This window comes from Bos grunniens, chromosome 20 (genome assembly GCF_055505025.1).
Source record: "Bos grunniens cultivar Pamir isolate PY7600 chromosome 20, Bosgru_T2T1.0, whole genome shotgun sequence".
In the NCBI taxonomy this organism is placed as follows: Eukaryota; Metazoa; Chordata; class Mammalia; order Artiodactyla; family Bovidae; genus Bos; species Bos grunniens.
Genome location: NC_141184.1, coordinates 94,559 through 121,676, shown reverse-complemented (window position 1 = coordinate 121,676; position 27,118 = coordinate 94,559). Strand labels below are relative to the sequence as shown.

Here is a 27,118-nt window from a genome sequence, read left to right as displayed (position 1 = left end):
AAGTAATATCTCTGCTTTTAGCTGTGCACTTAAAACTGGTTAAAATGGTAAACTTTTCATTATGCATATTTTCACCATCGTACAACAGGTAAGAATCTCTGCCTTTACCCATTTTCCCAAGAGATACGTTCAGACTCTCACACAGGCTGGCTTCCTGGAACCTCCAGCCTGGACACCGATGAAATCCTCACGCGTGCCCTGGCACACTTTCATGCTCACAAGTCACCCTCACACTTCCCCTTAAGGGGAGACGCAGTGATGCGGCCATGCCGCACACTGCTCCTCACATCAGCTCCGCCTGCAGCCCCCGACCCCCCACCCTGGGCCCCCGCCTGCTCCCACTTTGACCAGGCTTGCCTGGACTGAACAGGTGGCTCCCTCAGCTGGCTGTGGTGATGAGGGTGGTGACCAGACGACCACCCTCTTCGAGGAGAACTGGGCTTGGAAGCTGGATGAGAAAGGTGGCATCTCAGGCACATCCATCATGTTCCTGGGAGTCAGACAAGGAGCTATGCCCGTGGAGAAGGAGTGTGAGAGCAGGCAGCCAGGGGCGGGGGCTGAGTGACCAGGCTTGAGGCAGCAGATGGCCTGGCCCCCTGCACGGCCTCGCCCTGAGCCCCTCGAGGCTGGGCCGGCTTCCCGGCAGCCCTTCCTCTGCCCCATTCCCGAACCGACTCTCAGGGGCTCCGGGCCAGCCTGAGCATGGAGCATCCTGACAAAGGAAAAGCCCCAGAGCTGTTTCCATCCTCACGACCGGTGACCCGATCCCTCGGGTTTCTCTGTTGCTTCTGGAAATTCCACGCCTGCGGTCAGGGCTCAGGTCTGGGTAAGACCCAGGGTCAGGCAGCCCTCCAGGCGGCACAGCACCGCCCCCGTGTGGCCAACTGGCACTGAGACCAGTCGGGTGTGGCCCTGGAGGGAAGGCCCTGGAGGGAAGGGGTCCCCGTCTTCCTGTGTGCATGCCTGGGCGGAGCTTGGAGACAGCCTTTAACCCACCTGCCTCTCCCGTGGCAGCCGCACTCCCAGCCCACACACCCCCACCTGTACATGCAGTGGTACAAACCCGAGAGTCCACTGAGAGGGTCCGTGCAGTGCATATACACCAGACCACCCCACCTGTGCGCCTGAACTGTCTGTGTGCACCCCTACTACCCACCTGTGTGTCTCCACCACCTGCTTGTGTACCTGCACCAACTGTGTACTGGGCCACCTGAGTACATCTGTATCACATCAGACCTCTTTGCAATTCTGCAACTTCCCTCTCCCTCACTTCCCTGAATCAGGGGACATCCCCAATCACATGTGCACAGGTTCCTGCCTGCAGCCGACCTGCACTGAGCAGATGACTCAATGTCTGCTCTGTCTGGGCACAGGCCTCAGGGATCTCCAGAAATTAAAGGCAGTCCGTGCACTGGGCAGGTTCCTCAGTGAAGCTGGGAATTGCTGCCACCCCAGACCAGCTTCAGAGATCCCCGATCCTGGGGTCCAGGGGGAATCCAGGGCCTAAGGTACTGCAGGGGTGGGGGCAGGGAGGACAGAGAAGCCAACATGAGAATGGATGAGGGGCCCACATCACAGGGGCCCAAAGTGCAAATGTGGGATGCCTGCCCTCGCTCTAAGCTTGCAGTCTGTGCAGGCCAGAGCTCACGGGACAAACAAGCATGGCACCTCGCAGGGGAGAGGGACCATGCTGTCCACACTTCCATCCACTGGAGACCAATTATCCATACCTGGGGACCCTCAGGGGAAGTGGGCCCCACTGTCTCCATCTACTGGGGACCCTCAGGGGAAGTAGGCCCCACTGTCTACACCTCCATCTACTGGGGAATCACCAGGGGAGGAGGGGCCCACTGTCTACGCTTCCATCTACTGGGGAACTTCCAGGGGAGGAGGGGCCCATTGTCTATACTCCATCTACTCTGGAACCTCCAGGGGAAGTGGGCCCCACTGTCTCCACCTCCATCTACTGGAAAACCTCCAGGGGAAGTGGACCCACTGTCTACACTTCCATCTACTGGGGAACCTCCAGGGGAAGTGGGCCCCACTGTATACACCTCCTGCTACTGGGGAACCTCCAGGGGAAGTGGGCGCACTGTCTACACCTCCATCTACTCGGGAACCTCCAGGGGAAGTGGGTTTCACTGTCTACACCTCCATCTACTCGGGAACCTCCAGGGGAAGTGGGTTTCACTGTCTACACCTCCATCCACTGGGGAACCTCCAGGTGAGGAGGGGCCCACTGTCTACACCTCTGTCTACTGGGGAAACTCCAGGGTAGGAGGAGCCAACTGTCTACACCTCTGCCTACTGGGGAACCTCCAGGAGAGGAGAGACACCACTGTCTACACTTCCATCCACTAGGGAACCTCCAGGAGAGGAGGGGCCCACTGTCTACACCTCCGTCTACTGGGGAACCTCCAAGGGAAGTGGGCCCACTGTCTACACCTCTGTCTACTGGGGAACCTCCAGAGGGGAAGTGGGTCACACTGTCTACACCTCCATCTACTGGGAGACACGGAGATAGACTAGAGGCAGTTTTGGCTGAGGCAGTGGGTACCAGGTACAAGATGAGTCCAGCTGCACACCCAGACGTCCCAGGCCTCAAGTCAGGAATTTGAGTTCCAACCTCTGGAGTACAACTTGTAATCGTGGGCTGGTGTCTTCAGAAGTATTTCGAAGTGCAGAGATCCATGAAGGGTAAAGGCGTGGAATCCTCAGAGAACCCCTTGGACCTTCGTCCATGAGCTCACAAGGCCAGTCGGAGCCCCATAGATTCTTTATCTCAACCCCAAGTACTGTGTTCAATGACGTTCCTCGTAATCACATTGCAGATAAAATCCACAGTCCCCCAGGCTCCGATCTCCTACCAGCACAGGTCCCCCAAAATGGACCCCCAGTTTCTGGCACCCCAGATCCATTTATGGGTCACTGACACCGCCCAGAGGCCCACCCCGAATCCTGGTTTAGGGAGGCACATTTTAAAGGGGGTGGGCACAGGAGCCCGAGGCGAGTCTGGGGGCAGCGCAGGGAGCCTGGGCCGGCTGGGCACCAAGCGCACGGGGAAGGGCTGGTGCACCCCCTGCACACCTTCACGCGTGACAAACTCTGATCAAGCCCATCAGAGGGCAGAGGCACATCATTAGTAAGTGGAAGAAAAACCACTCCTTTCCAAATCAAATTTGGATCTGTATTTCCAAAGAAGTTTTACCAAATGTAAAGCAACTCCTGTCACAGAGGATGGACAAATCTTGGGATTCCCATGACCAGGGCCAGGGGACACCCCAGGCTGCCAGACCCCTCGGAGCTCCAGGTGAGCGCAGCTGAGACGGACAGGCACAAGGATCCGTGTGCTTTATTGCTTACGCTGCACGTTCAAGTGAATACAGTAAACCCCCTTTAAAAAGTAAGGCACATGAGTGGCCTTCTGTGCAAGTTCCATATTATTTAAAGTTCCTATTGGCTAATAAAGTATTTCTACTCTAGAACTAGAGCTATCTGAAAAAGCACATGATAAGTTTTTTGCAAGCAGAATACCTGAAACATCATTACATGTTACCTCATGGCACAATTAACAGCCTCATATCAAATGTCTGTATCTGAGGAAAGATAGAACTATTGTTACAACTGGGAAACGTTAACCAGCTTATCCACATATATACAGTTGGGTCCCCAAATAGTAGTTATACAAAATCTAAAGAAAGAACTGTATCTAACTACGTTGGTGCTTGTTTCATTAAAGGTACGAGATTTGGCATTTTCAGTCTTTTTTCCCATAAGTCATGCTGGTATTTGCAGAAAGGCAGGGTCATACGATGCTGAAGACCATGGACAGATACTGTTCATATGACACTTGGATCCAGCCGTCCTGGTCTGTATCGTAGCGTCTGAATATATCTGTCAACCTCTGAGGAGAAACAGCAGGTATTTAGACCTGACACTCACCAACAGAAGGAACACAATGTACTGGTAAACAGACATTCAGGAACCCAATTTCAGAAGGGTCCCTGTCTCCACATCCCACACCCCCAGCGCAGGGACGCAGGGCAGGTGTCCCTGACCACCCACAGGGCAGGCCGGTCCGCTCACGAGATGGGGGATCAGGCAGGACAACGGACGACAGGGGGAGCCTAGTGTGTGGGCCACAGCCCCGGGTCCTGGCAGGGCCTCTGGTCCCAGAACAAGGTTTCCCCACAGTGGGTGATGTGCCCGGGTCCTCCTTTGCCATCATAAGACCGTTCTCCCGGGGCCTTCCCTGAAGGCTCACCCCTGTTCTGGTGACAGGCTGCTCAGAACGAAGGGAAACCAACCCCCAGTGGGGCCCCCCGGGGGAGGCCTGGCTGTAGAGCCAGAAGGGCGGGGTCTCCTGTGCAGCCCAAGCCCTTGCCTTGATGCCCCAAGAAGGGTGGGGTCTCCTGTGCCAGTCCAGGCCCTCGCCTTGATGCCCACCCTCCCCATCTCCTCCTGGCTGACCAGCCCCCAGGGCTCCCCCTCAGTCTGTTCACAAGTCTAGCCACTGGACAACAGAGACTGGGGCAGCTAGGTCAGTGCTGCCCTGAATGACAGAAGCTAGAAACCACCATGGGTTCGGAAGAGCCCAGACTGGAGAAGACAGTGCCCAGGCTCATCAAGACCTTGGCCTGTCCACCTGCCCCAGGGCCGAGCAAGGTTGCAGCCTGGCCCGTGAGCTGAGCCTCCCGCTCCCGGCTCCAGTTCCAGCCCTCTCTGCCCTGAGCTGGGCAGGTCGATGGCCAACAATCAACAGGCTGACACAGGTGACGGTCAGCGGGGGTGAACTGGAGCTTCCTATGTGGCCAACCCTGGTGTGACACAGACCACAGAAACCACAGCAGCAGTGCCCTCTGCTGGGAGGGCATGGCATCGTTTCCCTTTCTTTGCGCTTGAAGATTTCTACCACTTTTCACATTGCTTCATATAAAAACAACTTTCAATAAGGCTTTTTCTTTCTCGAAAGGGGCAGATGGTGGAGAAGGAAATGGCAACCCACTCCAGTATTCTTGCCTGGACAATCCTGTGTACAGAGGAGCCTGGTGGGCTGCTGTCCACAGGGTCGCACAGAGTCGGACACGGCTGAAGCGACTTAGCATGCACGCGTGCATATGTAAAATAGACAGCTAGTGGGAAGCTGCTGTGTAACTCCGGGAGCTCAACCTGGCGCTCTGTGACAGCCCAGAGGGGTGGGATGGGGTGGGGGGTTGGGGGAAGGCTCAGGAGGGTGGGGACATGTATACCAGGGACTGATTCGTGTTGATGTACATCGGAAACCAGCAGGACATTGTAAAGCAATCATCCTCCAATTAAAAGTAAATAAATTTTTAAAAGCCCCTCTACAAAAAAAACATTGACTTGCGTAGTTTGAACGGGTGTATTGTGTGGCATATGAATTATGTCTCAAGAAAGCTGTTAAAATAACAATAAAAAATAAAAGCCGCATCCAACAAACAAAAAAAAAAAAAAGAAAGGGGCAGATGGAAGAAGACCTCTGAGGGCTCCTGAGGACTTTCTGCAGATGGTCTGCAGCTGAGCCTTTCCTTTCTGACCCCCGTGTCTGTGCAGAGTTTGGGTTCCTTCTCCAGGGGGTGGAGGCAGGGGCACCAGGCCCAGACAGTGACAGGCCGCGGGCGGCCCGCGGTCTGTGCTCCGTCTGCAGGCAGTGGGGACTCCAGGGGCTGAAAGCGACATAGGATGACCTTTGCTTATGCGGACATAAGGGTCAGCTGGTTACTTAGGGGACACAACCTCAAGTGAAAATCCTAACCCCACAGATCCTGGTGAAATTTCTACATCACACCTATTCCTAACGTATTCTGACAGCATAAAAGTGAAAGTTTTGGTCGCTCAGTAGTATCTGACTCCTTGTGACCCCGTGGACTGTAGCCTGCCAGTCTCCTCTGTTCACAGGATTCTCTAGGCAAGAATACTGGCATGGGTTGCCATGCCCTCCTCCAGGGGATCTTCCCAACCCAGGGATCGAACCTGAGTCTCCAGCATTGCAGGCAGATTCTTACTGTCTGAGCCACCAGGGAAGCCCTGTAATCTCACCTCACCAGACCCTGAGAGGGAGACAGCTGGCATTCCAATGAGTCACTGAAGCACAGGGCCTGGCAGGCTCAGATTCCCCAGGAAAGAAATCAGGACAGCAGGCCAGGGAGAGAAAGCTCAGTCATTCAACCATCACTGCGACAAGGAGAGCCCTGAGAGTGCCCCCCAAGTTACCAGTTCCACTGACACCGCGTGCCCTGCACACCTCTCTGCAAATTCTGCTGCTGCTGCTAAGTCGCTCAGTCGTGTCCGACTCTGTGCGACCCCATAGGCGGCAGCCCACCAGGCTCTGCTGTCCCTGGGATTCTCCATGCAAGAATACTGGAGTGGGTCGCCATTTCCTTTTCCAATGCATGAAAGTGAAAAGGGAAAGTGAAGTCGCTCAGTCGTGTCCGACTCTTCGCGACTCCATGGACTGCAGCCCACCAGGCTCCTCCACCCTTGGGATTTTCCAGGCAAGAGTACTGGGGTGGGTGCCACTGCCTTCTCCATTTCTGTATTATTTCTATGCCTGATTTTAGAATCTTCTCTGCAGATTCTAAAGACAACAAAATTTGACAACAAAATGGTTTGGATGTAAACAGCAAGGGTGTCTTTCAGGGCCGGGTTCTACCGAAATACTTCTGGAAAACACATTTGCTTCCCATAAATGGAACTGTGTCAGAATTATGAGCGAGTGGAGTATTATATGGACTTGGCTGTGAGTTGGTAACTGCTGACTCTAAATAATGGGCACAGGGTTGTCTTCGCTATTATTATTGTTGAGACTTCTCACAATAAAGAAAAGGTTTACACCAATTCACTGTGTTTTCTAAAGCTGAAATCTAAGGAACTTGGCCCCCACCTGGAGACAGGAGCAGGGCCTGTGTGGGAACAGCCAGGGGGGTCAAGTGCTGCCACCCCCACCCTCGGGGGGCATGCCCGCGCCTGGTTCCTCCTGGGTGAAGCCGAGGGACCGCAGGAGCAGCCAGCTCAGAGGGGCCTGCGAGGCAGTGGGCACTGCGATCAGCAGCCCGCCAGGCACTGCTCCCGACTCTCGCTGGGGAGCAAGCCTCCCGTGAAGGGCGCAGAGCAAGCCTCATGACAGAACCTTCTCTGATTCTTAGGAAGAAACACAACACACCACCAGGTATTCATGTGAACCGCCTGCTGGATCCCTTCCAAATGGACGGCTCTCAGGGTTTCCAGTGGAGGAGGGACACGCTGTCTACACCTCCATTTATCAAGAGAACTAGTTACTTCTCCAGGAAGCACACTCACTTCTGTAGCTTCTAGAGCCAGTCTTATGTGTCTGACTCGCTTCAACTGCCCAAGCGTGGGGCCTCGGGCGCCCACTGCCCACCACCCCGGGCCTTCCGGCGGCGGTACCTGCAACACGATGCAGCCCTGGATGAAGTCGTCGAAGGCGATCTGCCCCCGGCCTTGTCGGTCGAACTTCCGAATGAGGATGTCATGAAACTGGTCAGAGAGCCGGTACCCTGCAGGGGGGCAGGCAGAGTCAACCCCACACCCGCCCCAGAACCCAGTCTCCCCCACCCAACCCCCAAGAACACAACGTGGGCCCCCCAGGCAGGCCCGGGGGCAAGCACACGGCAAGGCGCTGAGAGCTCCGCAGAGTCTCTGCACTGTGCCCTTGGCCCCACGGAGGTGCCCTCCTGGAGGGACCACGGAATCACTCATTCACACCAACTCCAGTGCTACAGTCGCCCTGCAGGGGCTTCTGGAATGTCAGCCTTCTTAAAAGCCTTCATTGGTAAATTTTACTTCATTGTTAACAAGCTAGCGGTGAAGTTGTGAATAACTCAGCTGTCCTGGATTATTCGCTGCTAGAGAATGCTTTGCAAAATAAAAGCTCACTAAGGCTCCCAAGGAGACAAAGTGTAAACTTAAGGATAGGAAGTTAACTGATGGTCCCTCCCCTGCATCAGCTGGTTGCTCACTGGCATCAAGACATCAAGGTATGAGGGTGCGGGATCCGATGGAGCTCCGGAAGGGCCATCCTGGTGCCTTGACTCCCCCTCCAATGCTCGATCGGCCTGGCCCCCAGCAGGGCAGCAGGGATGCCCTGGCTCTCTCAGCCCTGCCCTCCCCGCCCCCAGTCTCACCACCTGTTTGACCGTGGCTTCCTTACTTATTCAGGAGACAACATCCAGGTACAAAATATTTTTACCACTTTTCAGTCTCGCTGGAATCTTTGCAAGGATATGTACACCTATTATCTGAGTGAATGTCACAGTTAATTACCTCTATAAGTGCTTCATCACTTTACTGAAAAAGTCAAGCATGCACACACGTGACTGTACCTTCCAGAGTGGTCAGCGAGCTCCTCACATCCATAACTAATCCAGGGCCCCGCCCTGCAGCTGAGCAGCAGACAGGACCCTCCTACACCTGGCACAGCCTGTGGCCAGACAGAGGCCAGGCTGGGGAAGGCCGGCGAGATGGCCACAGGGACACAGCATCATGGAGAGCGGGGCTCGTGGAACCAGGCAGGTGCCACTGGGCCTGATGAGCCGCTAGGCCGGCTCCGCCCTCCGGGTCTCACATGTGGACCCACCTCAGCAGCCTGTTCTCGGCCAGTGAGGCAGGTGAAGACCACTGTGTGTCCTGTGGCCAGCAGGAGGGGCTGGCCACCTCATTGGGTGTCATGCACGTCCTCCCAGAACGCCCCCTCCCCTAAGGCTGCACTTCCAGCGGAGGGAACTAGCCCTCCTTCCCCAAGAGCTAGCGAGGCGGCCTGCTGCCTCCAGTGACCACCCAGCACCCACTCGCAGTGCTAGGAAGAAAAGCGGATGCCAGTTAGAAACTATGGCAGAGGACAGACAGGGTGAATGGCACAGAGAGGGGTGGGGGCTGCCGTGGCCCTGTCAGGGCCGTAACTTGGTCAACCTGACTGTAAAGACCCTGTTGACCTGGGCAGGGTGGCTGATGGCCCGGGCTCCGGGACGCAGAGTGTGTGTGTGGGTGTCAGGGCTTGGGCTCCGCTGCATTAAAAGAGACAGAGCAGGCGCAGCACAAGAGGGAAAGCAGCCGACGAGGGTGACGAGTGAGCAGAGGCTCACTGCCCCCGTGCGATGTCCCCTCAAACCACGCTGGCTTCAGGCTGCCAGGGTCTGGGTGCAGGGCTTGGGCGGGAGTGCTGGACGGGTGCTTGTGGTGGGGAGCCTGCCTTTGTCAGGGACAACAGGACTGTTTGTCCCCCACGAGTGGAGTGTGTGGCCTTGCCTTACACACCTTGTTACTTTCTGGTCTCTGTACCTGGCATGCAAAACATGCTGTTCAGTCACTCAGTCGCATCCGACTCTTTGCGACCCTGTGGACTGCAGCACGCCAGGCCTCCCTGTCCTTCACCAACTCCTGGAGTTTGCTCAAACCCATGTCCATCGAGTCGGTGATGCCATCCAACCATCTCATCCTCTGTCATCCCCTTCTCCTCCTGCCTTCAATCATTCCCAGCATCAGGGTCTTTTCCAATGAGTCAGCTCTTTGCATCAGGTGGCCAAACTACTGGAGCTTCAGCTTCAGCATCAGTCCTTCCAATGGATATCCAGGCTTGATTTCCTTTAGGATTGACTGGTTTAATCTCCTTGCTGTCCAAGGGACTCTCAAGAGTCTTCTCCAACACCACAGTTCAAAAGCACCAATTCTTGGGTACTTAGCTTTCTTTATGGTCCAACTCTCACATCCATGCATGACTACTGGAAAAACCAGAGCTTTAACTAGACGGACCTTTGTTGGTAAAGTGATGTCTCTGCTTTTAAATACACTGTCTAGGTTGCTCATTGCTTTTCTTCCAAAGAGCAAGCAGCTTTTAATTTCATGGCTGCAGTCACCATCTAGAGTGATTTTGGAGCCCAAGGAAATAAAGTCTGCACTGTTTCTATAGTTTCCCCATCTATTTGCCATGAAGTGATGGGACCAGATGCCATGATCTTAGGTTTCTGAATGTTGAGTTTTAAGTCAGCTTTTTTATTCTCCTCTTTCACCTTTATCAAGAGGCTCTTTTATTCCTATTATGGAGCACATAATAGGAATAAAAGCCTAAAAGATGAACAGATGGACCCTCAAATCCAGCAGGTGGGCCGTTCAGGGTCACACAGCCCTGCCAGGGTCAGCCTGAGACTCCATGTAGGGGGGTGAGAGATCAGAGGGCACCTTAGGGCTTCAGCCACCCTGACTCCCTCACGCGTCTGCTGAGCTGCAATGCAGCTCCAGCTTGACTGACAGACACTTGTTCTTAGAAACCAAAGAGGAAATTTCACTCCCAGGGCAAATTCTTTGTCACTAACAAGTAACCGGCAAAAGGTTGACAAGTCACCTCGGGTGGGAGACGAGGAGCCAGAGGAGTCCTGAGAAACGGAGGACCAAGGGCAGGAAGGAACCCTGCGGCGTAACTGAAGAAATGCTGCAGCGGAGTCTGTCCTTTCTCCAGGAAAAGCTGAAGGTCAGGGAGGCTCCTGGCTCTGCCCCGCACCATGAAGCCTATCAGCGTCTGACCTCCTGGATCTGACTGGGACTTGCAGGCCCGAGAGCCAGAGACCGGCTGGTCAACCTCAGCGTTTCCAACCCGAGTCCAGGAAATGACGGTTGCTGGCACTAAGAAAAAGCGGGCTCCAGGCCTGACAAGGTTAGAAACACTATGGTCGGTGCTGAGATCACCAGCCTGGAAACTAATTCAGAGGGTCCAGGTTCCAGTCAGCCAGGCCTCCAGCTCCCTCCTGCCCAGGACTGCTCTCTGAGGGACGCCCCTAATGCTCAGCCCCCCACCTACTGGCACAGCAAGGTCAGCCACATTCCAAGTTCCAATCCAGAGAACCCAGGGCCGACATCCTACCCAAATCCTGACCTGCGCCTGGTGGCGATACAAACTTCTGTGGGGGTCTCACAGCCTCTAAAGCAAAAGAGACAAAGAGGAGAAGACACCCATAAAGGACAAACGCAGAGGAAGAGGGGTGGGGAAGAAGCACAGCGATAACCACAAGGACCAAAATGTACTTTGTTATTAAAACCAGAAACAGCCAGAATAAAATACACTGGACTCTAACAGAAGGGCCCAGAGAACACAGGGCCGGGGGATTCACGCCCGTCAAACCAGAATTCTGGTGCGACGACTGCGTCCCTCCTCACGAACCCTGAGCTCCCCGCAGGCCCACGTGGGCCCCAGGACCAGGCCTACTGACTGCTCTGGAAGGTACCACAGGAGCACTGCTCACGGCACAGCAAGCACGCAGGCTGCACACACCTGAGAATGCGGGCTTCCGTGCTCACGCCTGCACTCCATGCAACCCACGGGCTCGTCTTTGTGAGCATTTTATCACTGGTCCATGTATTCTCATGTCAGGGAACAGAAGGTGCTTTATATACGTAAGCTGTTTTATCTTGACTTGTTCACTTTAAACTTTTTGAAAGCCACATTCTCAGTGTGCCTGCGACACCACTTCACAAAAGAAAACTACTGCATAGCCCTTATCTCATTTTGGATGGAAAACCGCATAAAAGCCCCCAAGTCAAATATAAGCCTGTATGATACAGAAACATCAAAAATGTACAACTGCAATGTAAACAAAAATTTCACATAGGCTACTTTCAAATGATTAAGCTGAACAAAGCAACAAGATACACCATATGGCCCTTGGCTCCAAAATGAAATAGCTACGCAGTCAAGACAAGTGTTTTACCGAAACCTGAGAGGGCTTGCTTGAGCTCGTTCTTGTCGATCATGCCCGAGTTGTCCCTGTCGTATGTGCGGAAGACGTTCTGCCAGTCCGTGATGTACTTCCAGACGCCAGTGAACTCACTGAAGTTCACGCCGGCCTTGTTCTCTCTGTCAAACATGGCTGAAGCGAAAGGGCACGGCTCAGCAGGAACCAGGGCAGAGGCACACCCACAGCTCTGCAGGCTGGGTTCCTCCAGGACCAGCCCGGAGCTCGGCCAGCAGGTCCCCAGGGGCTGTGGTGACACCAGCCCTAAATTAGCCAGGCAGGCGTGAGGCAGCTGTGAAGAGGGATGTGCAAGCCGAACACCCTGATAGATTCACAATAAGAATGATTTACACCAAAGGATGTTCCTCAAAAGCTGGGCACGCCCGCTCTCGGGAAGGAACCGGGGTGCAGAGGGGTCAAGGGGCCTACCCCAACCCTCCAGGCTCAGGTCTGGTTTCTGGAGCTGCCCGTCCCTCCCCCAGAGGATCCGTGTCCCCGAGGAGGAGCTCCTTAGAGGGCTCGGTCAGGGAGGCCCATTCCAATGAGAAAAATACTACTGGCTTTTGGTTTTTTTTTTAAGCGAGACCCACCTTTCATTTTAAAAAAATCAGCCTCATTCCAGGTCCAAGTAAGAACTTGTAACTACATTTACATACAACTGCATGCAATGTGGACAGAGACGCCTGTAGGAAATCTCAGCCTGAGACACTGCTACCAAAACGTAGTGTGCCATCTGCCTCTTCAGGAAACCGAAGTGCTCCTGGTGTGCACAGAAGTCACTCCAGCTGAGTGACTCGTCACGTGAGAACTCAGCTGCTTCTTCCAGTCACAGCCGCGCAACCCGGGGGGAACGGAAACGTGTGCGGAAATGAGGGTGGGGCGCACAGCGAATGCTGAGCGAAGGCTCAGGGATGGTGGGGCGGGCGGGACACCCAGAAGAGAATCAGCCGGAAGCGCAGGCCCGACAGGGTTGCCCATACTTACATATGATTGATCGGACAGTCACTGGATTAAACGGAGTCCAGGTGCCTGAAACAAACATTAGGAATTAAGACAGAACAAAATCTCCGAATCCCGTCTGTAACCCCAGAAGCCAGAGAAAGTGAGTAGCTGTCAACATCAAGACCTGAGAGCCACGGATCTCAGCGGGGAGGCTGCCCCTGGACGATGGTCAGCCAGGGTCCTGTCTACGCTGCCTGAGAGTCACTCTGGTCCAGCCACACGTTCACAGCTGCTCATGACCTGCGCCTGGCAGCTCGCCCTCCTCACGTTATAACTAGAGACGGCCATCTTACCACTCACTGAACTTCCCAGGCCCACAGCACCAGGTGAGCTGAGAAGAGGGCGCTTAGCCCCACTAGGAGTGTCACAACTGCACTTCAGAAAACCCCACGCCCAGGGGCACCACTGCTGCAGGACCAGGGTCGTCCACGAATCCACAGTGGCTGCACATGTGGTGATCGAACCTGCCAGAGTGCTCGGCAAAGTACAGCGTGAAGACAGGCTTACATGCTCCTCCTAAAGTAACAGGCTGGCAACACACTATCTTCTCTGAAACTGTGAAAAGGATGCATCATTCCATGATTCATTTCAGAACAGGAGTGGGATCTTACCAAACATTTGTTATGAAGGGAACTGTTCACTCTGACAGATTTGGTAATTTAGAACCCTTCATAAGCTGTGATGATGGAACGTTCACCAGGTAACTCTGTGCCCAAGGATCTGTTTTCAGAGTGATCTATGCTGACTAAAACCAGGGTAAACGTTTTTTATGTGCCGTGTCCCCCCATCCCCCCTTGTATAGTAACACCCCACCTCCCCTCCTGTGTACAGACCGCTTCAGCTCTGGGGGCACAGGCCCCTCCCGACCCCACGCAGGGCAGCACCCCTGGGCTCTGAGCATGCCCAGTTGGCCCCCACACACCCCCGATACCCCATGTGGCCCCACCTTCACCCCACCCCTACTTCTCCTCAGTCTGTACGGGGCTTTGCAGGGGAAGCCGCCCTGAGCCCCGAAGTCACCCCACCGGCCCCTTGGGGCCCCGACACTCGTGAAACCGTCCCTTCTTCCTGAGCCAGGCCTGCAGCCAGGGCCCCTGCGCGCTGGGCAGGCATCTCTGGCTTCTTCGGGGTCAGAGGGAGAGTGGGTAGGTGGATATGAAGGTTCTGGGGAAGGTCAGCTCACTAAAACCAGGCCACAAAGGAGTCATACACAGAGGGGCCGAGAGGAGGCGCCGTCTGTGCACAGAAGGTTTCTGACGTCCCAGCTGCTCACACACTGGCCGCTGTTTCCACAGGATACAACCCACCCTGGACCAGGAGCCCGAGGGACCAGATGCAGCTGCTGGACTCTTCCTGCCTTTCTCAGCTCCGATGCCGGCTGTGTCCACACCAGGAGTCCTCAGGGACTGCCCGCTGGGGGCCTGGGTGCGGCCTCGGCGATTCCATAGACTGGAAGAGGCCGCACCCACTGCTCATCCCGATTGTGAGGAGGGCATCCTGGTCACGTCGGCAAATGAATTTTAAACACAAGTGACTTGAGTAAAACAGTTAAACGATGCTGCAAACACAGGCACTTTGTGAGGTAAGGGCCAGGCCCCTGTGGAGGCAGAGGGACGTGTGGGTGGATCGGAGCTCCAGTTGGCAGAGCTGGAGGACGGGAAGCTGGGGACAGCAGAGGCCACGCTGGGCCGAGCTGGGCATGGAGACAGGAGACCCGCAGGCTGGCCAGTTCGGGAGGCAGAGGCAGGCTCCTGGTCCCTTAACTGGCCCTTCCTGTCACCCAAACTGGGCCGACTCTCCACGGAAACCAAGGGGTAATGACAACCCCAACAGTGAACGGACTCTGTTGAGTGCCAGGTCCTGTGGTCTCAGACTGAACGACAAAGCTTGACAGCCCCTAGTGATTCTGCACTCAACACTTCAGTAACGCTAGCTGTTACACACACCAGAGGGTCAGCCTGAAGACCTACAACCTCTGTAAGAAAATGCACTGCGACACGGAGAAGCAGGCCTAACAGAGCCTGCCGGGTACCCAGGACACACTGAGCAGGAAGAGTCCCTTCGGCACAAGTGACCCTCACATGGCTTTCAGGGCCAACCCCAATTTCAAACATTCCCACCCGCTTCCCTCGGTAACCAACGCGTCTAGGAATGTCACAGCCACCAGCCTGAGAAAGATTTCCTGTCAGACTTCTACTTAGAAATACATGGTCTCTGTTCCTCTAAGTCTTGCCTCAGTCTGATCTGAAAGAACCAAAGAAAACAGAAACACACACAGAATCTCCACGTACACTGAGCACACATAACTCTTTCCACCCATAATTTGAACATGAAAGGGCCACAGCTCCATGGTGGTGGGTCGGGGACGGGGGTCACACTGGGCACTCAAGTGTTTTGCCTGTAACCCTCAGGAGTACAGATGATTTTAACAAATTTATATTGGACCCTTTCTTAAAGGAGAAAAACGCCACTCTGCTCTGTGATAATATATTCTTTTTGCTCTCCAGAGAGTTTTCTTTCTAGAAACTGCATCCTGTTAGCAGACTTGGATTGCAGCGAGAGGTGCACGGGTGGAGTCGTCCTGCACCCTGCAGCCACATGCAATCAGTGGACGAGCGGGCCTTTCACAGCACCACCGCCGTCCCCTTCCTCTTCACCGCATCAGAGCCGCTGCCCAGCCCTTCTGGGGGAGGCAGGAGCCATGCAGGCAAGCTGGGCGCACCCTGCAGGCTCACGTGGACTCTGCCAGGACCCTGGTGGCTCTTCAGGATCAGGAATTCCGTACCCCACCAGTCACCTTCACCTACAGCCTCAAAGAGCCACGACTGCCGGGTCTCTAGGAGAGCTGAAGTCCATTTTGATAAAAACACCTCAAAAAGAATGTATTATATGACCTATTATTTAAAGTCCAACTAGGGCTACCCGGGTGGCTCATGGTAAGGAATCCACCTGCCAGTGCAGAAGACACAGGTTCCATCCCTGACCCAGGAAGATCCCTCAAAGCACGGAGCAACTAAGCGCATGCTCCATGGCGCCGCAGTGAGAAGCTGGGGTACCGTAACTAGAGCGACCCCACTCACCGCAACCACAAAGAATCCTCTGCAGCAACGGAGACCCAGAACAGCCATAAATAAATAAAGTCCAATTTGAAAAATGCCTTCTCCAAGTATACCAATGTTATGTTACTGCAAACCTAGAGAGGCACAAAAAAAGGGGCTTGAGCAAATTTAATTTCCAATAATTCTAAGTAACAATGTGGAAGTAAAAACTTTTTTAAAAAGTACCTGACTGAAGATGGTTTGTGCTGTTATTTCAGACGGCAAGACAGTCCTGCATCTCTTCACACCTCTTAACCACACCTCCCTGAGAGCAGCCATGGGAAAGTTCCCCCAGGGAAAGAAGACATAAAGGACTTGGTGTGCAGGGCCCACAAGGACTCCTTCAGCGGTGGTTTCATCTGATTTTAACAGCGCCTCAGAGGCACACAGCTAACAGAAGAGAGAAATCATGCTATTTTGTGCCTTCAGTTTTTCCACCAGTAATAAACTAATTTCCTGAAATAACTTAATATTCTAGTCCTAATATGAAAACAGGCTTTCCAGGTGGCACTACTGGTAAAGAACCCGCCTGCCAATGCAAGAGACCCAAGAGATGCAGGTTCCATCCCTGGGTTGGGAAGATCCCCTGGAGAAGGAAATGGCAACCCTCTCCAGTATTCTTGCCTGGAGAATCCCATGGACAGAGGAGCCTGGTGGGCTGCTGTCCATGGGGTCACAAAGAGTCAGACCCAACTGAAGCAACTTAGGAATATGAAAACAGAGGTCCATTCTGGGGAGAAAACTGAAAGTCAAAATAACTCCAATGTTAACAACTCTGGGAATTCGAGGAGCAGGAAGAGAACTGACTTGTGTCCATCCTCAGTGACTGAGGCCGGGAAACACGACACAACCGGAAATGAGAGACCGGCTGGAGCTTCCTCTAGGAGCCAGAGACAGCTGCAGAAACAACTCCAGCAGAATGAGAGGAGCAAACAGGCAGCACCCAAGAAAAGGGAGGAGCCGTGGGTGCAGAGACAGGAGCCGCCCAGCTCCGGAGCAATGGCGGGTGTCCTGGCAGGAGGAGCGGAGCCCGCTCAGTTGGGGTGGGAGCCACAGCCGGCCTGCGCCTTCAGGGAGCCAACGGGAGGAGGCAGGCGGGACGGCACCAGGTGTGGGGGGAGCACCTAGCTATGCAGGCACACACCTTGATTCCAGTGTACGACCTACCTCTACTCTGGGGCTGAGAAAGGACGAGCGATCGGCACCCATTCATAACCAGACTTCCTGCAGAAAAAGCCTAATTGAATCTACAAAGATATTCACAGCACAGCAAAACAAAGCAAACTCTGGTTATGCAGGATGGGAGGACAAAAGCCTAAGAAAGTAAGGGGTCCCCGACTATCAGTAAAATTCACCTCTTAAAATTCTCAGCTTGCGGCACTGGTGAGCTAGAAATTTAAAAATTTTAGCAGCTAATTTGAAGAGGAAAATATGATTGGTTCAAAAAAAGTCACAGTTTATAAGATACACACAAAACAGGTAGAACAACCATCACAAGTTGCTCCACACAAAAACCAGCACACCCCCAGGGAGGAGAGAGGCAGCCACGGCAGGTGGGGGGAGGGAGTCCCTACCTCCCTCTGGGCTCAGTGACTACCAGTAAGCTCTTACCCAGCCCCAATAGAAGCCGAGGAATCCCTCAGGGCAAATCAAGAAAACTGACTCCACAGGATCACCGGAGCAGGCCCTGATACACACTCAGTGGCTGGGTTAAACACGCTCCCTCTCCAGCAGGCTCCTGCTTCAAGGCTGTCTTCCAACAGAACCATTTGCTTTAACAACCAGCTGAACTGTCAAGCCTGACATCCTCTAGAGACAGTATTACCTGTATGATCCTGTAAATACCAACCCTTCACCAATAGCAACAGAGGAGTACCCACAGTGGAGGCTCGCCTCCCTTCTGGCCCATACGCAGGCCTGGGAGGCACCGTCCACCTCCCACAACCCCAGCCTGCTCCCACTGGTAAGGTGAGCCTTTCAGCACTGTCATTACCTCTTAAAATCAATCCCTCTTCGGATTTAAATGGCACCCCTCTGGAAGATACCACAAATCTAAGGACCAGAAAAAGACAGTGGTGTCTGACAGATCAAAAGAAGGGCAACACAGTCAGGTATTTACTGAAGTAAGGTGTCCACGTCAATGGATTAATCACACTGAGACCAGCAAAAAGGTGACTCCAAAGTGTGCCCCCAGAACTGGCACAAAGTGCTGGGATCCTCTCGCCCCAGTCTGGATGACTAGCATTCATCCACTGAAAAGCCTGAGCCCCAAGATCTGGCTGCAGGGCCACCAGCATTCCCAGTTACTTCCTCTTCGGTGTCAGTGGGACCCTGGTGCCCCTCCCCGGAAGTCACAAGATGCAGTTACCAGAGAAATTCAACAGCCTTCAATAAAGCAGAGGACCGTCTGCTGTACAAAGCCAGGCTCCCTGTGCTCCTGAAGCCCACACCCCAGCCTCCAACTCTCAGGCTTTCCCTGTGACCTCCATGCAGCTGCCCCCCAAGCTCAGCAAGGACTCAGAGAAGCACTGACTGGACACCCAGGAAAGCCCTCCACAGGCCAGGGATTAAGTCTTAATGATTTGGAAAAGAAATCCAGGAAAGAAGTTATTTACTACGGGTGGTCAGGCCTGCAGTTCCGAGTCCAGATGGCCGGGTGCACTCACCATTGGACAGTGCTTGCTGAAGCTCGTTGTCAGATATCACACCGCTCCTGTCCTTATCAACCCTACAAAATTAAGATCAGTTAAACTGGCGATTCAAAGTGCAGGAAAAGCAATACAGGACCAGAACCAAGGTTTAACTCTCTTGTCAATCTAAATTAATTTCCCTGCTTCTTTCCCTTTGGCTGCTAGACTATCTCACTCCCATAGTCCGCTGGGGAATAAGCAAGCCTGTCTCCTTCACTGTCTGAGGTCCCCCTGCTGAAGGCCAAGCTGCTTCTCCCTTTCTCTCAAGCCTTTCTCCCACAGCCTGTCTGAATTCCACCCAGATCGTGTCCTTTTCACAAAGAGGAAAAGGTTCTCTTAGACAACTAAGTCACTCCCTGACCCTGAATCACTCTAGCATGGGGCGCCAACTCGCTGGAAGGACGACCGGGTACCGAAGACACTGCGGTGACGTCCCCTGAGCACAGCCAGGGCCTGGCTTCCCGTCTGGTGGCCGAGGCAGCTGCGGCGAGCCCGCGTTTCTGCTCCCCTAAGTGAATAAGCGTCCCCGGGAGACCCTCGCCCCTGAGCAAAGGCCCTGCTCTCGGGGGAGAAGGACGGAGGCCGAGCCTCCGGGCGGCCGCTCTGCGCTCCGGTAAGTGCCCAGGGGCGGAGAGGAGATCAAAGCTGAGGGGACGGAGCAGGCCGGGGGGCCAGGGTGCCACGAGGGAGGCCGGACTGCGGGCCGAGGGGCCAGGGCGCCAGGGTGAGGCCGAACTGCGGGCCGAAGGGCAGGACGGGGAAGGCCCGGGGCTGACACCGAGGGAAGGGGAGGCCTGCCGGCGCCCGCCCGCCCGGCCGGCCGCACCTCTGGAAGACGTTCCACAGGAAGCTCTGGTCCGGCAAAGCGGCGCCCGCGGCAGGGCCGGCGCCAGGGCCCGGGCGGTACGGGTAGGCGGCCATGGGCCGAGGCGCGGCGGAGTTGAGGTGCGGCTGAGGGGCGGCCGGGAAGCGGGCGGTGGCAGGTGGCTCCACTTCCGCCTCGGCGGGGGCGGGGCCGGGCGCGCCACTTCCGGGGCGGTCACGGGAGCGAGCGCGGCCAATCCCGTCGCTGCCCCGTTGCCAGGCAACGCCCCCGCGTCCGGCCAGCGTGTCAGGGTCCAGCGAGCGGCTCGGAGCCGGTGGCCGAGGCCACGCGGCCCCCAGGGTCACGGACCCGCGTGGGAGATGCTTCTCCCGCGGCACAGAGTGGACGTGAAGGGCGGGGGAAGTTCCTTCGAGCATGGACCGTCCTTGCACCAAATGCAGGCCATGGAAGAACGGTGATGGAGCGGAAGAACGCGCCAGAGATTCCTGTGATTTCCGAACTTCTCTCCCGGCCCTGCCCGCGCTTCTGCGTTCCTTCCCCACACCCACTTTCTTCTCGGTACCACCCGACGTCCCCTCCGGCGTCTGACAGGGCCTGGAGCTCCTCAGCTCGGTCTGCACGTACGTGACCAGGCCCTGATGTCCCCTGCTGATGGGCGGCCAGCGTGTCCCTCCGGCCAGTTGAAGACGCCACCCCCTCCGTCTGGACTTCGACTGAGCGCAGCGCCCTCCGCGCAGGGAAGCCCAGCTTCAGGGCGCTCCCACCGCCTTCCAGGCTGTCAAGAGTGTTGAGCTGCTGATGCAATCTCGCTGACTTGGTTCATCTTCCTCCCCTGCTTAGTTTGTGGAAGGGCCGAGCACCAAGGAAGCCCCTGACCCTTCCTTTCCTGAAGGGATTTCATTATTCAGCACTCCAAAGCTCTGCAGAAGACCCTGGTTCGATTCCTGGGTCCGGAAGAGCCTCTGGAGAAGTGATAGGCTACCCACTCCAGTATTCTTGGGCTTCCCTTGTAGCTCAGCTAGTAAAGAATTCACCTGCAATGAGAGAGGCCTGGGTTCGATCCATGCGTTGGGAAGATCCCCTGGAGAAGGAAAAAGCTACCCACTCCAGTATTCTGGCCTGGAGAATTCCATGGACTGGATAGCCCATGGGGTCCCAAAGAGTTGGACAGGACGGAGCGACTTTCACTTTAATTTTCCAGGGCTCTGCATCTGACCTGTTGTTATTCTCCAGTTGTATTGTCCTCAGCCCCTTTTAACCACCAGACCATATGCTGGAGAGTTCTTTAAACTCTTCAAAGAGACTAAGGTATTCTGACTTGGGCACTCACACAGATTATTATTCTACAAACCTCAGCAATGTGGCTTTTTTCATGACTTAATGAATTAAGTGCTTTCTAGTTTTATCCTCCTAAAGCATTCACATCACTTTCTACACATCACTAATCCTTTCTACAGTTTTCCAAAGCTCTTTGATCTGTAGTTTCTGAAATTTTTTTTATTCTGTCTCCCACCTCTGGCTCATTTTTCTCTAGAACACTACAAAATTAATAACTATAATTTTGCACCCAATTTGTAAGTTTTCCAGCACAGAGTGTACAGGGCAACTTCTGCAAGGAACTCCTCAGCAACTCTAGCTGGCCTTGGTCTCCCTTTCCTGACAGTGACACAGCCTCCACCAACTCTTGGTTGAGTCTCCAGCCTGGATTGCCACAGCCAACACCAACTGTGAGGCCCAGAATTACTCCATCCTACTTTCTGTTTAGTTCCAGGGTTTGGAAATGATTCATTCAAGGGAAGAATCAATTACTGAATCAACCCTAATGTTTAAACATTGCTGTGTATAATCCTTATACCAGAACCTCATGGCAAGGTACCAAAGTTCACATTTAACTGATGAGAAAACTATGCTGGCCTAAAATCTGTCAACTAAAAAAAGATGAACAACATGAGAGCTGCGAGTTTAGTTTTATCTGGGGCAAAATGAAGCAAACAGCCCAGGAAACAACACTTCAGATAGTTCTGAGAAACACCTCCAAAGAGGTATGGTGGTGGGGCGGGGGTCAACATATGTGATTTTGGTGAAGGGGGAGTTCATGCAATCAAGCACTTATTTTGCAAAAAGTGTTCTGCTAGTTACCAGAAGCTAACTTTACAATGAAGGGATTTAGTGCTTCTCTAGACATGAGATGCTGGGTTCCCTGATAGCTCAGTTGGTAAAAAATCCACCTGCAATACAGGTGACCCTGGTTTGATTCCTGGGTTGGGAAGATCCACCGGAGAAGGGATAGGCTACCCACTCCAGTATTCTTGGGCTTCCCTTGTGGCTCATCTGGTAAAGAATTCACCTACAATTCAGGAGACTGGGTTCAATCCCTGGGTGGGGAAGATCCCTTGGAGAAGGGAAAGGCTACCCACTCCATGATTCTGGCCTGGAGAATTCCATGGACTGTATAGTCCTTGGGGTCGCAAAGAGTCAGATATGACTGAGTGACTTTCACTTTCAGACATGAGATGCAAGGATTGGGATCAAAAAATCAGTTCCTGAAAATATCTATCTAAAGACCTGTTCCACCAGTTTTCCTGGAGCACAGCATGCCTCAGTCTCCACCCTGGACTCATTTCAGGGCATGTCAAAGGTCAGCAGCTGCAGCAACACAGGATTCAAGCCCAGCTGAGGCAGATAGCAGATGCCCTTACCTTGCTTAGTCGCTAAGTCATGACCATCTCTTTGCAATCCCATGGACTGCGGCATGCCAGGCCTCCCTTTCCTTCACTATCTCCTGGAGTTTGCTCAAACTCATCTCCATTAGAATCAGTGATGCCATCCAACCTTCTCATCCTCTTTCACCCCCTTCTCCTCCTGCCCTCAATCTTTCCCAGGATCAGGGTCCTTTCCAATGAGTTGACTCTTCCCATCAGGTGGCCAAAGGATTGAAGCTTCAGCTTCAGCATCAGTTCTTCTAATAGTCAAGAAGCAATAGTTAAAACTGGACATGGAACGGACTGGTTCAAAATTGGGAAAGGAGTACATCAAGGCTGTATATTGTCACCCTGCTTATTTAACTTATACCCAGAGTACATCATGCAAAATGTTGGGCTGGATGAATCACAAGCTGGAATCAAGATTGCCAGAAGAAATATCAACCTCAGATACACAGATAATACCACTCCAATGGCAGAAAGTGAAGAGGAACTAAAAAGCCTCTTGATGAGGGTGAAAGAGGAGAATGAAAAAGCTGGCTTAAAATTCAGCATTCGAAAAACTAAGATCATGGCATCTGGTCCCATCCCTTCATGGCAAATAGAAGGGGAGTTCTTGGGCTCCAAAATCACTGCACATGGTGACTGCAGTCATGAAATTAAATGACGCTTGATCCTTGGAAGGAAAGCTATGATGAACCTAGACAGCATGTTAAAAAGCAGAGACATTACTTTGCCAACAAAGCTCTGTATAGTCAAAGCAATGGTTTTCCCAGTAGTCATGTATGGGTGTGAGACTTGGACCCTTAAGGAAAGCTGAGTGGCCAAGAATTGATGCTTTTGAATTGTGGTGCTGGAGAAGACTCTTGAGAGTCCCTTGGACTGCAAGGAGATTAAACCAGTCAATCCTAAAGGAAATCAGTCCTGAATAGTCATTGGAAGAACTGATGCTGAAGCTGAAGCTCCAATAGTTTGGGCACATGATGCGAAGAGCCGACTCACTGAAAAAGACCCTGTTGCTGTGAAGACTGAAGGCAAAAGAAGAGGGTGGCAGAGGAGATGGTCAGGTAGCATTACCAACTTAATGGACATGAATTTGAGCAAACTCCAAAAGACAGTGAAAAAGATAGGGAAGCCCTGCGTGCTTCAGCCCATGGGATGGCAGAGTCAGACATGAATTAGCGACTGAACAACCAGTTTGTCGTAGCTTTCCTTCCAAGGAGCCAATATCTTTTAACTTCATGGCTGCAGGCACTGTCTGCAGTGATTATGGAGCCCAAGAAAATAAAATCCACCATCTTTTTCACTTTTCCCCCCTCTATTTGCCATGAAGGAATGGGACCAGATGCCATGATCTTAGTTTTTTGAATGCTGAGTTTTAAGCCAGCTTTTTCACTCACTCTCCTCTTACACCATCAAGAGGCTTTTTAGTTCCTCTTCAGTTTTGGTCTGTTTTTGGTCAGTTTTGGTATCATCTGCATATCTGAGGCTGATATTTCTCTTGGCAGTCTTGATTTCAGCTTGTGAGTTATCCAGCATTTCACACAGTGTACTCAGCATAAAAGTTAAATAAGTAGGGTGACAATAATATAGCCTCGGTGTACTCCTTTCCCAATTTTGAACCAGTCCATTCCATGTCCAGTTCTGACAGTTGCTTCTTGACCTGCATACAGGTTTCTCAGGAGGCAGGTTAGGTGGTCTGATGTTCCAATCTCTTTAAGAGTTTTCCTGGATGGTGAAGGACAGGGAGGCCTGGCGGGCTACAGGCCATGATCTCAAAGAGTCGGACATGACTGAGCGACTGAACAGACACAAAGGCTTTTGTGTAGTCAAAGATGAAGATTTTGTGGGGGGGGGGGGTGGAAATTCCCTTGTTTTTTCTATGATCCGACTGATGTTGGCAATTTGATCTCTGGTTCCTCTGCCTTTTCTAAATCCAGCTTGTATATCTGGAATTTTTCAGTTCATGTACTGTTGAAGCCTGGCTTAAAGGATTTTGAGTATTACTTTACTAACATGTGAAATGAGTGAAATTGTATGGTAGTTTGAATATTCTTTGGCAATGCCTTTCTTTGGAACTGGAATGAAAACCTTTTCCAGTCTCATGGCCAGTCTTAAGGGGAGATTAATTTAGGAAATGAAGATTAAATACCACCCCCTGCCCACCCAATGTATACCCCTATACATGTACAAATGAGTCTAGGATTCAGCAGAGACTAGCCTGGCACTTTCACCTCAGCCCCGATGGCCCAGACTGCAGCTCTAGAGTGATGGGAGTGGCACCTGGGCTGGTTCCAGCACAGGACTCAGCCTGCAGTCCTAGCCAGATGGCTGCCATCCACTTGGTGGGGTGTGGGGTGGTGCCACGGTGGTATCTTGTTGCCTGGAGTCCTGACACCACCTTACAAAGATGTACAGCAACAGTGACGACCACCCTCTGCTAACAGAAAGAGGCTGACCATCTACCCCTGGCTCTGCTGAAAAAGTGCAGGTCGCTCAGTTGTATCTGACTCTTTGCGACCCCATGGACTACACAGTCCATGGAATTCTCTGGGCCAGAATAGTCATTAAAGTATTGATGTGCTTGCCACTATCTCCTTGCCCATCTTGGGATTCAATTCCCTCCTAACTAGGTCTGTTCTAAGCTTTCCATTTAGATGGTGATTCTGGGTGGAGCAGAGAAATGAACTGAAAGACGACACTCCCCTAATTATTGGGTGTCTTTCCTTTGGTCTGATTTCTCTAATCAGAAAATGCCTGTTATCCCTAGGATTTTTCTGAACATTGGTTCTAAACAGAGTGCTAGCACTAACACGCTTAAATCACCCCTTGTTCATCTTTGGTCACAATAAACATGAAACATGAATGGACAACCAAGGCTATGCACCCTGGTCCTGTCCTTGTATACGTGTGCACACCTAAGATCTTGTATTATCTACCTTACCAGCTTCCCCTGGAAGCCACTCTGGCTCATTCAGTTCACGTGTCTGACTCTCTGCGACCCCATGGACTGCAGCATGCCAGATTTCCCTCTCCATCACCAACTCTCGGAGTTTACTCACACTCACGTCCACTGAGTCGGTGATGCCATCCATCTTGTCCTCTGTTGTCCCCTTCTCCTCCGGCCTTCTGGCTCATTACTTGTCTTTATTTTCTTATCAGGACCACTATGACACCTGCACATTGGAGACCCTTCCTTCTCTCTGCCCTTCCCAGCCTGGCATGGAATTCCAGGACACAAGCTTACTGTGCCTACCCTCCCCTTCCTTTCCAACCAGTATGAAAGTCAGTGACCTTCCAGTTTTAACTCTGGCTTTTTACTGAGTAGCAGTCAATGTATTGAACAGAGGTTTGGTATAGTTTTAGAGCTACACTGGTGTTGGCCCCCAGAATTTTCCGCAGTGATGGAACTGCCTTTATCTGCCATCCAGTGTGGCAGCCACTAGCCACATGTGGTTCTGGAGCACTTGAAACACACCAAGACGACTGGGAATAAATTCTTAGTTTTAGTGACCTTATTTAACTTATATGCAGAGTACATCATGAGAAACACTGGGCTGGAAGAAGCAAAAGCTGGATTCAAGATTGCCGGGAGAAATATCAATAACCTCAGATATGTAGATGACACCACCCTTAAGGCAGAAAGTGAAGAGGAACTAAAAAGCCTCTTGATGAAAGTGAAAGAGGAAAATGAAAAAGCTAGCTTAAAGCTCAACATTCAGAAAACTAAGACCATGGCATCTGGTCTCATCACTTCATGGCAAATAGATGGGGAAACAGTGGAAACAGTGTCAGACTTTATTTTTTGGGGCTCCCAAATCACTGCAGATGGTGACTGCAGCCATGAACTTAAAAGACGCTTACTCCTTGGAAGGAAAGTTATGACCAACCTAGATAGCATATTCAAAAGCAGAGACATTACTTTACCAACAAAGGTCCGTCTAGTCAAGGCTATGGTTTTTCCAGTGGTCGTGTATGGATGTGAGTTGGACTGTGAAGAAAGCTGAGTGCCAAAGAATTGATGCTTTTGAACTGTGGTGTTGGAGAAGACTCTTGAGGGTCCCTTGGACTGCAAGGAGATCCAACCAGTCCATCCTAAAGGAGATTGGTCCTGGGTGTTCATTGGGAGGACTGATGCTGAAGCTGAGACTCCAATACTTTGGCCACCTCATGCGAAGAGTTGACTCATTGGAAAAGACTCTGATGCTGGGAGGGATTGGGGGCAGGAGGAGAAGGGGACGACAGAGGATGAGATGGTTGGATGGCATCACTGACTCGATGGACATGAGTCTGAGTGAACTCCGGGAGTTGGTGATGGACAGGAAGGCCTGGCGTGCTGCTATTCATGGGGTCACAAAGAGTCGGACACGTATGAGCAACTGAACTGAACTGAACCATAAACAGCAATGTGGCTACGGCTATTGAATCTTTTACGATGTATCTTACCTTTTTGCTTTTTTTTGATCCATATTAGAAATTATCTACAGCTCTCTGGGCAGTATTCTATTTTCTTGTTATTTTGACTTTTCTTTTTTTTTTCTTTTACTTCTCTGGTTTGTCAATTCACTCAACATTCTTAGTATGAAATATTCTGTCCTGCATTTCCTTAACTAAAGGAATTCCATAGAGACTTACATTTCCAGATTACCCACTCCCCGGTGGTTTTCTTGATCTCAGAAATACTCATGAAAACAGGTTTGTTTTTGGTTCAAAATTAGTGGCAGACATCAAGAAACCAACCACCCTCATCAGTTACTCCTTTGCAGCCATCAGCCCTCCTGTTACCCTCTCATGCCTCAGGGTTACCCATGCCAGCTTTAAATTCCTTGTCCTAACACATCAATGTTGCTCAATGCCCATGTTAACACTTCCACCCAGCTTACAAAACGCCCTGGCACATACTTCCTCATAGTACCCACTGGCTGGGCAAAGTGGCCTGAGGTTGTCACGCAGTCGTTCCACATGTTCTTTCCTCCTGAAAATTACCTCCTTCATATTTGTTGGACCACATCATTCAACACAGGTGGTTTCTGAAGTG

The 27,118-nt window shown here is 52.5% G+C and overlaps 1 protein-coding gene and 1 long non-coding RNA gene across 6 annotated transcripts; one reads left to right on the top strand and one right to left on the bottom strand.

The window, feature by feature from the left end:
* Window positions 1-3,337: 3,337 nt before the first annotated feature.
* PDCD6 (programmed cell death 6) lies at window positions 3,338-19,557 on the bottom strand. 5 transcript variants are annotated; one of them, XR_015149137.1, is made up of 6 exons: window positions 19,379-19,557; window positions 18,529-18,590; window positions 12,747-12,791; window positions 10,379-11,897; window positions 7,429-7,538; window positions 3,338-3,904 (listed from the first exon to the last, which is right to left on the bottom strand). XR_015149137.1 is itself a non-coding variant. In XM_086362445.1 (6 exons), exons 1-6 carry the CDS (start codon window positions 19,471-19,473, stop codon window positions 3,806-3,808), a joined length of 570 nt encoding a protein of 189 aa, XP_086218571.1. In that variant the 5' UTR covers window positions 19,474-19,557; the 3' UTR covers window positions 3,338-3,805. The 5 variants fall into 5 exon arrangements, 4 of the variants coding, with proteins under 4 accessions (XP_086218571.1, XP_086218573.1, XP_086218570.1 ...); XM_086362445.1 differs by having other exon boundaries at window positions 11,739-11,897; XM_086362447.1 differs by having other exon boundaries at window positions 11,745-11,897.
* Window positions 19,558-19,657: 100 nt separating this feature from the next.
* On the top strand, window positions 19,658-26,586 carry LOC147350002 (uncharacterized). The gene is made up of 2 exons (XR_015149142.1): window positions 19,658-21,420; window positions 25,243-26,586. It is a non-coding gene; the product is annotated as an uncharacterized LOC147350002 (long non-coding RNA).
* Window positions 26,587-27,118: the final 532 nt, after the last annotated feature.